At 52.7% G+C, this 13,107-nt stretch overlaps 1 protein-coding gene across 15 annotated transcripts in view; it reads right to left on the reverse strand.

Moving 5' to 3' along the window:
- The window catches only part of KMT2C (lysine methyltransferase 2C), a 262,313-nt gene that overhangs the window by 5,082 nt on the left and 244,124 nt on the right, over positions 1 to 13,107 (reverse strand). For 10 of the 15 annotated variants that reach the window (XM_055591334.1, XM_055591330.1, XM_055591325.1 and 7 more), the window contains 11 exons: positions 11,923 to 12,064; positions 11,655 to 11,802; positions 10,172 to 10,350; positions 9,947 to 10,083; positions 8,413 to 8,662; positions 7,167 to 7,306; positions 6,691 to 6,798; positions 4,738 to 5,857; positions 3,714 to 3,850; positions 2,766 to 2,908; positions 2,342 to 2,510 (listed from right to left, as the gene is read on the reverse strand). In XM_055591334.1, coding sequence (XP_055447309.1) covers positions 2,342 to 2,510; positions 2,766 to 2,908; positions 3,714 to 3,850; positions 4,738 to 5,857; positions 6,691 to 6,798; positions 7,167 to 7,306; positions 8,413 to 8,662; positions 9,947 to 10,083; positions 10,172 to 10,350; positions 11,655 to 11,802; positions 11,923 to 12,064 — 2,673 coding nt within the window. Of the gene's footprint in view, positions 1 to 2,341; positions 2,511 to 2,765; positions 2,909 to 3,713; positions 3,851 to 4,737; positions 5,858 to 6,690; positions 6,799 to 7,166; positions 7,307 to 8,412; positions 8,663 to 9,946; positions 10,084 to 10,171; positions 10,351 to 11,654; positions 11,803 to 11,922; positions 12,065 to 13,107 lie in introns of those variants that run through there. The other 5 variants (XM_055591338.1, XM_055591336.1, XM_055591328.1 and 2 more) reach the window with 5 other exon arrangements.

Genomic DNA, 13,107 nt, shown 5'->3' on the forward strand with positions numbered 1-13,107 from the left:
CAAATGGAAAACCCAAAAGGCTACAGCCGAGGTGACAACATCAGTCTGTGCTTAACATGCGGCAAAAGTTATAAAAGGGCCCTAACACTTCAAATGGGAAAACAAGAAAAAGGTTCATACTCTGCAGGAGAAGAGCATACTGTTACAGCCTGTGTAGAAAACAGGCGATGTCTACGAAAATGAAAAGTACATGTACTTCTATGCAGAAACCTCACTTGGGAGCACACACTCCACAGAAGTTACATGGGTATCTGTACAAGTCCTGATGGCAATGCTGTTTCGGGAAAGAACTCCAAACAAAAGAAACACTCGGCAGTAGTACAATGGTTTAACCAATCACAGCTCATCGATTTCACAGAAAGTAACAGAGCCACTGAAGAATGAATTAGAGCTAGAGGTGCCTAAATACTAGCGAGAAAAGGAAGACACAGGGATGTGTAGGTAACATGACCCTGCCTTCCCACACGCACACAGACATGTATGTGCTGCTAAGACAGCAGACGGGGAAAAACAGGGTCTTTACAGGCTGTTAGCACGAGGATCCGGGACGTGGACGGAAGGGAGGCGACAGAGGAAGGAAGGAAAAGGAGAGCAGATACCAAGAGCCCTCAAAAAAGATGACGGACTGAACACGGGAGGTTAAAAACCCTTCACACGACCAGGAATGAAACCAACACCGAGAAGCAGGAAGGCAGGTGTGAACGAGCCATTTGGAAACATCTTAAGCGGAGAAGCCACTGAGCAGAGGACGCCGGCGTGGCCGGGAGCGGAAGTTGAGCACTGACGGCCCCAGGAGCTGACACACGTTCCTTCAGAGACGAGAGAGAGTGCGCGCGTCTGCAACACGTAAAGCGCCAGAGGAAAAGACGAAGAGGAGAAGGTGCAGACGCCACGCAAAAGCATCTCAGAGTAAGGCGAGGAACCCTGAAACAAGGCCACGCAGAAGGCAGAGCTGAGACGGAGTCTTCTCCGGCGGCACAAGGACCATCACGGGCCCACCTGGGGGGCCAGGCTCGGTGGGGCCAGGGACCACAAACCTGCAACCCGGGCAAACTGCTGGGGGACTGGGGCCACACCACGAGACCCCGATCTCAGGGACCCAGTATTTGTGTAGAGACAAACAGAGGCAGGACTTTGCAGAAGAATCAGCACAGAAACATTTCTTAGACTCATGGCCACACTGCTTTAGGCTGAAAGGATTCACCACTGGGGAAAGCAACGGGCCCACTTTGCTAAAACACTGAAATAGTGAGTCAGAAGATCCTAAAAATTTCCACATGAAGATCATGGATGAACAGCATGAAGGCCACCTTCTACCTGAGGGACCAGCGTGGCTTGTGACTGGGACCGCACAGGAGGGGTGGGCAGGCCTGCATGGTGCCCACAGGTGAGACGGGTGGTCAGAACAGGGCAGCAGAGCCGGGGTGGATCGGAGCAAACCTCAGAGAGAAAAAAGGCAACAGGCCCTGACGATGCTTTGGGTGTGTACACTGAGGCCAACGCACAGAACTAGGAGTGGTGACCTCACTAAGCAACACAAGGAGCCTGGGGGAGAGCCTGGGGGAGAACCTGGGTCCCAGGACCCACCTCGGCGAGTGTGACATGGGTCCTGAGACCCGCCTCATCGAGTGTGACCTGGGTCCTCGGACCTACCTTGGCCAAGTGTGACATGGGTCCCGGGACCCGCCTCAGCAAGCATGACCCACCTCGGCGAGTGTGACCCGGGTCCCGGGACTCACCTCAGGACCCGCCTCGGCCAGCGTGACCTGGGTCCGGGAATCCATCTCAGCAAGTATGACATGGGTCCTGAGACCCGCCTCAGGAAGTGTGACCTGGGTTCTCGGACCCGCCTCAGGAAATGTGACCTGGGTAAACTTGAATGCCTGTTAGCCTCGAGACTGATTTTTTGCCTGTTTACTAATGATTTACCTGTTCCACAACCTACCCATCAGAAAATACACGATGATTTCATGAAAAGAAGGCTTCCAAAATTGGGGCACCTTTTGAAAACATTTTCATTTGTATTTTTCACAAGCGCCTTTAGCCCTAGAGAGCTTGCCACATCTCCCGTGCATGGAGAATACAACGCTCCCTGCATCCCGTCGGGTCTCAGCACAATGTGAAGACGTGTTCAGAGGCCAGCTCCCATTTGGGGAAGAACAGTGTCTGCGTCCCGAGACCGCAGATGGAGCAGCCAGCGCCCGGGCCTCAAACAACACTTCCCTACAGGGCGTCTCTCCCCGCGGCCTGCAGCCTCCTGTCTCACACGCCGGACGCCCACCTTCTCCCCGAGAGAGCCCTGCCCGCCTCTCGCTGTCCCGGACACCCAGCCCCCGCTCACCTGAATCCGGGACCGGGCCAGGTACACGTTGGACTTCCACTCGGTCTTCATCTTCCGGTACTGCGACGACTTGGAGTGGACAAACTGCTTGCTGTAGGGCGCGCTCAGCTCCCCGGTGACGGTGCTCTGGAAGGACTTGGAGGTGCTGGTGCTGTTCAGGGTGTGAGGCCTGTTGACGGCGGACGCCGACAGGGAGAACACAAGGGAGACTGAAGACGTCTCTGAATGGGCCCGGGCGGGTCAAGTTGGTGCTGACAGGCACACACATGGGAAGCCGCCTAGCGGGGCAGCGCGGCGAGTCCGCGGCGAGCCGCAGACACAGCCAGGGACAGCGGGGTTTGTAAGCAGCAGACGAATCAAGCACAGAAACCAGGAGGAGGCCTAGAAACCCCGGGCTGTACTATGTGAAGTCAAAACAAAATACCTTAACACAAACCTCTTGACATGGGCACTCATTTTAGGTTCGGACCGGGCACAACCTGTGGGGTTGATGGCCAGCGGCAGCTCCATGAGGGGGTTCCGGCCATACCGGAAGGTGTAGTTTTCACATGCCTCAACCCCAGGGAGCTGGAGAGAAGCAGAGACAGACAGGTAACTCACGTGATCAAGACTGCAGGCAAGACAGACCCGCCAGAGCACGCCCCAAACTCAACTCTGTGACGACAATGTGTCGACGTTTTCAGAACGCCGGCCACACGGGGCTCTGTGCGGACAGAAGCCGCTGCCCTCAGAGCCTGACTGCATGGCGAGCTCACTGTGGTCGGGTCCTGGGAGTCGGGGTGACCTGAGGGTAGCTCGCAAGATCGCCTGCGTTACAGGCCTTCTCTACAGTCTACCTCCTGTGGACCCTGTCCGTGAGAGGCGTGGCAGAGGCACAGCACTCGGGCAGGGGCGACTGAAGCACGCGCTGGCTTCTGGGGGGCCTCTCTCCTCCACAGGAAGCCCATCAGCAACTTTCTTGAAAACAATGCCTTACAAACTACACAGCTTTCCAAGAGCACTGCGTGTCAACTATCGCACGTGTGTGACATGCAGGTGTCAGGGAACTCAGGGCTCAGGAAATCCAGCCACGTGCTAGTGACCAACCTGGGCCTTGGCAGGAGTGGATGTGAACGCTGGGCACCAACCTGCCGCCCCGCAGGAGCGAGGGCCTCACCCCACCGCATGGCTGACACCCGGCCCTGCACACCCTGAGTCCTGTGACCTGCCTCAGCATGTCAATACGGACACAGGAGACTCACGAAGGCCTGTTTTCTCTCAGGCAGGAGCTCATCACCCGCCAAGCCACTCCCTGGAAGTGTGGGGACAGTGACCACCCCGCCCAGTGTTAGGGGATGTGTGTGGCGGGACAGGAGGGCGGCCCCGCACTCACTGACTCGGCAATCCGTGCCACTGCAGAGACGGTCAGGCCGAACAGGTCCTCCCCTTTCAGATAGGCTGGGAAAAGCTGCAGCATTTCAGATTTTTTCCTTACACAGGCCACGGGCTCCAAAATTTTATCCCAAACACCTACATATGGACAAAAAGACATTTTCTAATACCAAACTTGCTCTTAGGTAAAGAGGAAAAAGGATGCCATATAAAAACAAAAGCAAAATGAAGACCCACCACTCACAAAGACTTACCGGATCCAAGTAAAGCCCATGGGCAGGTTATCACCTGCCTATCGGATGGCAGTAGTTTTTTATTAAAGACTTTTTATAAAGTTTTGGGGGAAAGAATATGATACGGTCAGAGCATTAAACAAAGCTGGAATGTAAAGTCTAACATAACTGAAATTCATGCTGACCACGCAGCGTATCAGATTTTCAAAGGATTAATCCACTTAAGTAACACCTGCTGATAGATCCTTTCCTCTCAGAGTTAAATCAAAATCTGAAATTGGTATTTCATTGGAATTATCTTTACAGCATTTTCTTTTAAAAAAAAAAAAAAACAACTACTAAACTTATTTAAAAAAAGCAGCTGTACACCACTTTCTCCATCAATAACAACAACAATCTAGGCATAACTAACCTAGAGGCAAAGCTAAGCATCTCATTTCTGGCTCTAAATTTAGTATCTGATGCTAGTGAGATTAGACAATCTATACAATATGCTTTATTTTTTCCCACCTTCTAGGTGATGTTAAGAGGGTCCCTAAGGTGACAGGCAACCTTTACCTAGAAGCCATCTATTTTATAAACTGTTGGAATTTATACATATGTCCTGACGTAGAGGAGTCTAGCGAGCGTCTGGAAAGAGTGTGGCAAAGACAAGGGGGGGCACACGAGGAAGCCAGGACCCGCGTGTGTCAGTGGAGAGCCACCCTGCTGCCAGGAGACAACCGTGAGGAGACCCGGGGAAGCAGCGAGGCGAACCCTCCACTGGCCTCAGGCTGCAGGGACGCGCCTGACCTTTGGGTGAGGAGTCGCTCAGGATGAGGTCCTCGTGGCCCTGCTCCACGACCCTGATGAGGAACACAGGGCGGCCGTCCTGCTCCTCGATGGAGCAGAGGTAGCGGCAGCGGCGGTTGGCGTAGCGCGTGCTCCAGTACAGCCGGCTGGCCTCGTAGCCCACGGGGAAGAGTGCCGTGGGCGAGTGGAAGGCTGGCATCTGCTGCGGGAGCAGCTGGCCGATGGCGTGGAAGACGAGGCTGCCCACGCGGAAGGTGTGCTCGCGCTCGCCGCGCTGCACGATGCTGGCGATCTGCCGCACCTCGTCGCGCTGCACGTACACCCTCCTGAAGACGGCGAAGTAGCTCAGCTCCTGCTCGTGGAGGCCCTTTGGTTTGTGCATGGGACAAAGCATAGTTTTATCTTTAAAAAACATGCATTGTGCTTTAATGGCGCAAGTGAAGTGATAAATGTTGGTGCAGCGGAACCGGTGACAGCCACCGGTGGCCCCCGTCTTGTGGCAGAAGACACACTTCATCTGCAGGCCCCTCCGCAGGGCCAGCTCCACGTTGATCAGGGCACCAGCCTGGGTCTCGTAGACCTCTGTGGACCAGAGTGCACAGTTCAGGTGGACCCACAGGTCCAGGTCGAGGTTGAGCAGCCTCGCCGGCCCGTCCGTCAGTCCGTCGCCCTCTTCATGGCAGAAGCAGCACTTGCGGTAGTCTTTGGGCACAGGGTCGGGTTTCAGGGAGGTGCCCAGCTTCTTCAGAAACTCATCTATCTCCTCCTCGCAGGGGGGCTTGAAGGCCCCCTTGGGGACCACAATGTGGATGCTCCACTTCTTCCACTTCATCCCTCTCCACTTCTTAGGGATCGGCCTACAGTCTTCAAACCCACCGTGGACAGTTCTCAGCCGAGGCTTTAACTTGACTGTGACCTTAAGCTCATCAGGCTTTGCCTCCACTTTGGCCGCTTCAAAAGCAGGAGGGAAAGAGATGGGAGGGGACGCCGGGGGCGAGGCTCTCTCCTGGAGCTGTGGGAGGCAGTGCACGTCTAGCGTGGAGATGTTGTTGCTGTACTGATGCGACGCTTTGGAAGGCAGCTCTTTTACAGGCGACTGCGGCAACGAAGGAACGGATTCCTGTGCGATCAAGAAACACACTCTCAAGAGTCATCCCAAAGCTCCGAAAGCACTTCTGCCTAAAACAAGAAGCCAGGCAGTAGCTCTGCCAGCGTGTGTGGGTCTGTAGGCGAGTGGTGAGGAAGCATGCACAGCAGATGTCGACGCGGGGCGTCCAGCGCACCGCATGCACCTGTCAGGTACTGACCGGGGTGGGGGGAGGGTTTCTCTACAAAGACTTAACTCTGGAGAACGTTCTGCGCTTAAACGTCCTTGGATCCTCCTGTTTGAATCATCATAAAGCCCGAAAACTCAGTGTTGCCACAGGAGCGGATGTAATTTACAACAATGAAGAAATGAAAAAGTGTTCTTTGTGAAACCAAATGAGAACTTAATCTTCTATAAGCTTGTCCCACCCTCTGAAATTCCTGTTTGTTAATCCTAGGCTTAATAAATGGGTATATATGTGAAAGATGAGGAAGATATCCCTATCAATAAGTCATATTAACTTTTTCTCAGAGGCTGCCAGGCTCCCACTGAAGGGGCTGAGCTGAGACAAAAGCCCGGTTAGTTTCCGTTTAGATATAAAGTATCCTAAATGAATCAATAGCAAACCCGCAAGTTCCCCCCATCCAGCACCATTCTGAAAAAAAGAGAAGCCTCGCCAAAAATCCAGCAGCAGGCAGCGCTGTACACTGACATAAGCAACTATCTGGTGAAAAAAACAACTTCTCTCTTCGAGGCTCGTATATTTTGCAGTCTAAATTTATTTGGCACTTAGCTTGAATTTTATTACACCGGGCACTACTGCTTGTTAAAAAGTTAGACTCGGACTGAGACAGTCTGCATCTCACCTTGCTTTCTGAGTTTTTTGCTTGTGCAGTTGATGAATAGAGAATAAAGCAGTTGTTACTACAGAAGACAATGTCCCTCTCCACTCTGCTGGGGCAGTCTCGGGAACCCTGAAAAGCAAAGAGAAGGGTGTGGCAGCTCAACAAGTCAAAACTCAACAGAGAGGGAATCCACACAGAGCAGTGTCTGCTGCTATTCTTAAATGTAGCAAAAAAGTAACTACAAGCCAATATTTAGCATAGAATAATTTAGCCACAGAGAAAACACATTAACAAACTCTCCATATTTCACTCTATTTAAAAGTCCGTGCTTCTGCTAGGATCCTGCAGAACAGGCTGCTGCAGCTCCAAGCACATCAGACATGTGCCAACACCACTTCCAGGAGGAGGCATCCACGGGGCCTGTCAACGGGCTCCTGCGGACGCGGGAGAGGGCAGCGCCCAGGACATGGCGGGTCAGGGAAGGAACACCCGAGTACCTTGCTCACGAGGGCCAGGTCTCTGACCGACTTCCTCACGCCGCTGCCCAGAATGACCACCTTGCAGTGACAGCACCACTGGGGCCTGAGCGCCGCGCGCGCGGAGACGCCGAGGCCGGCACCCGTGTGTCCAGAGAGACCTGGGGACGGAGCGCGCGCGTCAGTGACGAGCACCGAGCAGCGGCTGGCTGCACAGCGCACTGCGCCCGTCTGCCGGGCACGGCGCGCGGCACGCTGCTCCAGTTGCTCCCTGAGAACCGTCTCCTAGGCCGTGGCCGCGGGGCATCTGTTCTGTGCAGGACACTGGGGGACAAGGAAAGGAAGCTCTCCTCACACGGCTGGACATGGGGCTGGGAGAAGCGCAGAAGGAACCTGGGACACACGTGTCATTTCCAGTCTACGTGTGAACCCCGGACATACAAGCGCCATCTCCAGTCTACGTGTGAACCCTAGACACACGCGTGTCATCTCCAGTCTACGTGTGAAGTGAGTCGGGAGGGAGAGTGCTTCTGCTCGAAGGTGACGATGACACGAAATGTCTCACGGAAGGTGAACCAGAGTCTCACTTGAGAGCAACAGGAAAGTCACAGAGAGACAGAGAGATTCCGGGGCCAAGATAAAAACTAGGTCAGGACCCGGATTAGAAGGCCCGAGGTCCCCGCAGAGCGCAGCACTCGTGTGGCGTGGAGGTTCACGGGGAGAAGCAGGGCGGACCAGAGTGACCGAGTGGCCGGAGCTGAGGACTCAGCCTCTCCCAGTGAGGCCCGAGCGTGGCTGGGCTCAGGCAGCAGGTGAGCACGAACGAGACGCAGGAGCCCGGTGAGTGAAGACACGAGGGACACGGGGCAAGGCCAGGGAGGGGGGCCTCGCACGGCTGAGGCAAGGGCCATCCCTCGCGGCAGCGGGAATAGTGCCTGCAGCAGAGAAGGGCCTGGAGACGGCGTGGAAGAAAAGGGAAAGGGCACAGGCGGGACAGCCTATCTGCCCCTGGACGCAGGTGAAGTGGGCAGGGGGGTGAACAGGCCTGGGGGCGCACAGCCAGTGCCCCGCTGGCGCAGGCTCTAATGCATCCCCAGGCACCGCAGGACAGGTCACCACAGAAGACAGAACACACGGAGCTTAATCCACCAAGGACCGGCGCCGGTGTGTGACCTGTTAATCGCTAAGACCAAAGTGAGACTGTAGAGGAGGAGTGTGACTTTGGCGTCAAAAGCGTTTCGAGTTAGTGACACGTAAACCAGCTCACCATTGCTTGCCGGAGGGAGCGGCGTGCTAGGCTGCTTCAGGTGGAAAGAGCTGGCTAGCCTGGGAGGGCGCGCAGATCCTGGTGGAGGCCCACGAAGAAATACACGCTGTCGATACTCCAAACCTGGGTTTACTCTGTGGCTACTGACCAAACCCACGGATGGAACATCTGGAGCATTACTAACCTCGTAGCTGTTAGGGATCCGAACATGGAGGAGGTCGGAAAATGCAGCCACAACACTGCTAATGTTCTAGAACAAAGGCAAACGCTGCGTTACCGCCCAGAGGAACAGAGGACGCCGTGGGAACACGCACACCGGGACAAACGCACACACTGCAAGCAATCCGGCCATTCTTACTCAGACCCAAGAGTCTTAGGAGCAGAAAGGGTTGCGATGGCCCATATCCAAACAGGCTCTTATAAACAGGCCCTTGCACAGGGGCTCCAATCAACGCTAAGTGTCCATCAGAGCGCTAGACTGTTTCAGACGTTTAGCACGAGCAATGAGCTAATAATAAGCCTTGCCATGGTTTCTGCAGCTGGTCAGAAGCTTCTTTCAAGTGGACTCTTGCAGCTCTGGCAGAAGTCTGCCCTAATCTACGAGAACATGGCACTATGTTCTGTTGACAACCGAAACATCCCGTCAGTGACTATGAACCTGGCTGCCAACAACACGCCTTCAAGAATTAACAGAGTCCTCAGCAATGTACTCATGTCTGATATGGGAACTGGAACATGTTCACAGCGGATGATAAAGTTCCTCACTGCTTAACTGTCTGTGCGAAAACAGTCATCAAAAGGTTGCTCTCTAAAGAGTGCTCCGCGTACACGCATACACACTCTAAGGAGTGCTTCTCGTACACGCATACACTAAGGAGTGATCCGCGTACACACATACACTAAGGAGTGCTCTGCATACACAGAGACACTCTCTAAGGACTACTCTGTATACACACACATACATTCTAAGGAGTGCTCTGCATACCCACATACACACTCTCTAAGGAGTGCTCCGCGTACACACATACACTAAGGAGTGCTCCGTATACAGACATACACACTCTAAGGAGTGCTCTGCACACACACACACTCTAAGGAGTGTTCCGCATACACACATACACTCTCTAAGGAGTGCTCCGCATACACGCATACACTCTCTAAGGAGTGCTCCGCGCATACACACACATTCTAAGGAGTGCTCCACATACCCACATACACTCTCTCTAAGGAGTGCTCCGCGTACACGCACACACTCTCTAAGGAGTGCTCTGCAGACACACACAAAGGATTGCTCCGCACGCACACACACACACACACACACACACACACACACACTCTCTCTCTCTCTAAGGAGTGCTCCGTCTATACATCCTTTAGTAAAACAACGCAAGCTCTGACTTCACTCCGCCCTTTCTGTCTCGGCTTCGACTGAGATCGGTTTGTTGCGCTCGGAGCAGCAGGCGTGTGAAGGGACGGCTCGGCCGGCCCTAGCCCGGTGCTCTTCTACAGTGTCAAGCAGCCAGTCCACCTTTACCTCAGCAGCTGTAGGGTGCAGGGTGATCGCCACAGATATCAGACCCGACCTGGGACCATTTGGGGATGAGCCAAAAGGTGACGTGAAAAATAAAGTGCCTGGCTCAGTTTTGATATCATTCCTTCTGGATTCCAAGCCTTAAAAAAACAGCAAGGACAAGCTGTGTGTTAAGCCTTTTCTAGACTTAAGCAGTAGCCAACCCTGCCCCACGCCGGGCGCCCCTACCTCTGCCGGCGTTGCTGGGAAGGATGGGGATGATGGGGGACGGCACGGGCTCCGGGGGCTCCTCTTTGACCAGCGACAGGTCCGGGTACCTGCTCACTTCCATCCCGACCACGCTCTCAGGGGAGGACGAGGGGACAAAGCTGTCGGGGCTGTCCCGCTCTGCCCCGTGCTCCTGCATCCTGAGAGGGAGGGAAACACGTGTGACATATGGGCTCGTCCACTGCAGGGGCTTCCCGCAGCAGCCCCGCCTATCACGCCTGTGAACTCACTGTGAGTGCACAGTGATGGCAACACGAGAAGCCACAGATTCAGTTCAGGCCAAACAGGAAATCCCTTGGAAAAAATAAGAAATGTGTTGAACTATAAAGTAACTGAAATGTACATGTCTTCTGACTAAAGCTTCAGCATCCGAGTTTAAAAACCTGCCAAAGGAGGAAGATGCTCCATCTGTAACTCAGCACAGAGAGAAGGCTCCCAGCCCTGCAGGGTCCCAGACCAGCGAGACCAGTGACATGTGTGCAGGCAGAGGGGCAAGTGCGTCCCCCATGCGGCCAGTCTCGGGGCAGACAGCTCTCCCACGGCTGCAGCTGACTTAGAGAGGGGGGAGGGTGAGAACCTGAAGGCCTTGGGCTTCAGAGGCCTCTATTTTTCTTAATGGATCAAGTTAAGGTGAAAAAAACAGAAGAGGCTAGACCAGAAGCTAAAGGTTATTACCAAGGCAACTGGGGCTGGAAGGCGAGTGTGTCCTGGGCTAAACGTGGCAGGGCAGCCCGAGAGCCTGGGGTCTCGCCCGTCCCCGAGCAGACACCTTTGTGCTGAAGGATGTGGGGAGAAGCAGCGTTTCAGACGGGAGAGGGTCCCTCAACAACGCAGGGTGGGCACTAAACACGCATACCTAGGAAGCCGCCCACCACACGGGTCCTGACTCACAACTTGCACAAACCCAGCAGTGAGGTGCAGGAGGAAGAGACCTGGATCCTAACTCTGGACAAGGCCTCCCAGTCGGCCCACAGCTTTCTCATTAATAAAGCAGAGGAACTTCAGCTTGGACAATGACCTTTGAAATACTGTTCATGGACTATTGTGCACGGCCCACTGCTTTCTTGTCTATTTGATTATTTGCTGAATTTCCTGTATCAGGATATTTCTAAAATGCACAAATTCTTTTTAATCGTAAGAATGTTTTATAACGGTTAAATTCTGAAGAAAATTACTCACCAAATTTTACCTTTTAAGTGTTTTTACATGCCTTTCCTATAGACATTATGCTATGCTGCTGCTGCTAAGTCGCTTCAGTCGTGTCCGACTCTGTGCGACCCCATAGACGGCAGCCCACCAGGCTCCCCCGTCCCTGGGATTCTCCAGGCAAGAACACTGGAGTGGGTTGCCAGTTCCTTCTCCACATTATGCTATATACAAACACAAATAACGTTTTTTAATAAATGAAATAACTAAAAAGTATTTGAGAATAAGGAACGCCTACCTTAATTCCTCCTGATTGTTATGAGGCGGAGTTGGGAGCGAGGCAGGGACGTCCACCGTCTTAGGGCCTTGAGCAATCGCTCTGGCCAGCAAGTCGTCTTGTGGTCTGAACGGCAGCTGAAAACCTTTAGATCCTAGGTTTTTGGTAACTGGAAAAGTAAAAACACAAACCCCCAAGTACGTTCAGCCGAACTGATGGGCGGGAAGAACCCCCCAACCTGACTGCCATCTCGCCGCATGCAGCGGCATGCATGGGCTTGGCCTCCTACCTTCATGGCTCACCAACACGCCAGCTTTTCCAGCAAGCTCTTCAGTTGTTGCAAAACCATTTGCCATCTTCTGACAAGCCATAGGAGGTGGTGTAGGAGGAAGAGAGGCAGGGGGTGTTGGAGGATTACTTAAATTATTCTGCTGCAGGAGACCAAAAAATTTTAAAATTATATGCTACAGAGCAAATATGCCACGACCTTGCTAAAACTTAGTTCTGTGAATTTTTAGCACAGGGAAGCAAGGCTACAGAAATGTAATCAGATGCATCTTCATTCCTAAAGTGCACACCAAGAAGAAAAAGAGACGTGCAGGCCAGGAGGCTCTTGAGTGGAGCAGATACCCACAATCCTCTGGACACACTACCCACAGGCTTGCTTTCCCCAGCTTGCGTACTCAGCTTTGAAATTAAGAAGCAAATTGACACTGTGCCTCATTCAGTTCTATATGACTCACTTCAAGTTTCACTGTTAAAGCCAGTGAAGGAAAAGCTTTAAATTCAACCAATAAATAGTAATTAAGACATGCCCCAGTTCTATAAAAAATTTGAGAATTTAAGATCCCGCTCCAATAACTGCAACTTGTATCTTAGGTATTAGCATCTGGATTGTCCAGAAATCTCAAAAAGAAGCAAAAGGAGTAGCAATAATACTAAATGGATTGAGCCATTAGAAACGTAGTTCCCTCCAAACAGTTCTCCCTGCTTGTCACCACTTTGTCATTTGACTCATTTGTCTCTCGGGAACTGTTGGGATCTACCAACACCATCACGCTGACCAAGTGCAAGGCACAGGCTAACGTGTTGCAAAGACCTAGGAGCTCACGAAGACGACGAGGCTGCGTGGAGAACAGCCCGCATCAGAAGAGAAGGCATTTACAAGAGTCAGGAGAGGTTCTAACTGGAGAGGAAAGCGGACCACGATAATACACAGAGCACCACAAGAGAAGGACTTTAACGCTGAAGAAGAGACGCCCCAGGGACACTGATGATGCTCTCAAGTACTTTTGCGGGGAAAAAAAAAAAAAAAAGATCGCTTTACACAAGTTGGATGTGAAGTCAAGAATATCTAATGAGCCTATCATAAAACTTTGTTTAAAAAAAAAAAACCATACCAAAGGATAGACATGGTTTAGTTTGGTATTATTTTAATAGCCTAAGGATTAATGCATAGTCACAATCTGTACCT

This window comes from Bubalus kerabau, chromosome 8 (assembly GCF_029407905.1).
Source record: "Bubalus kerabau isolate K-KA32 ecotype Philippines breed swamp buffalo chromosome 8, PCC_UOA_SB_1v2, whole genome shotgun sequence".
NCBI classification, from domain to species: domain Eukaryota; kingdom Metazoa; phylum Chordata; class Mammalia; order Artiodactyla; family Bovidae; genus Bubalus; species Bubalus kerabau.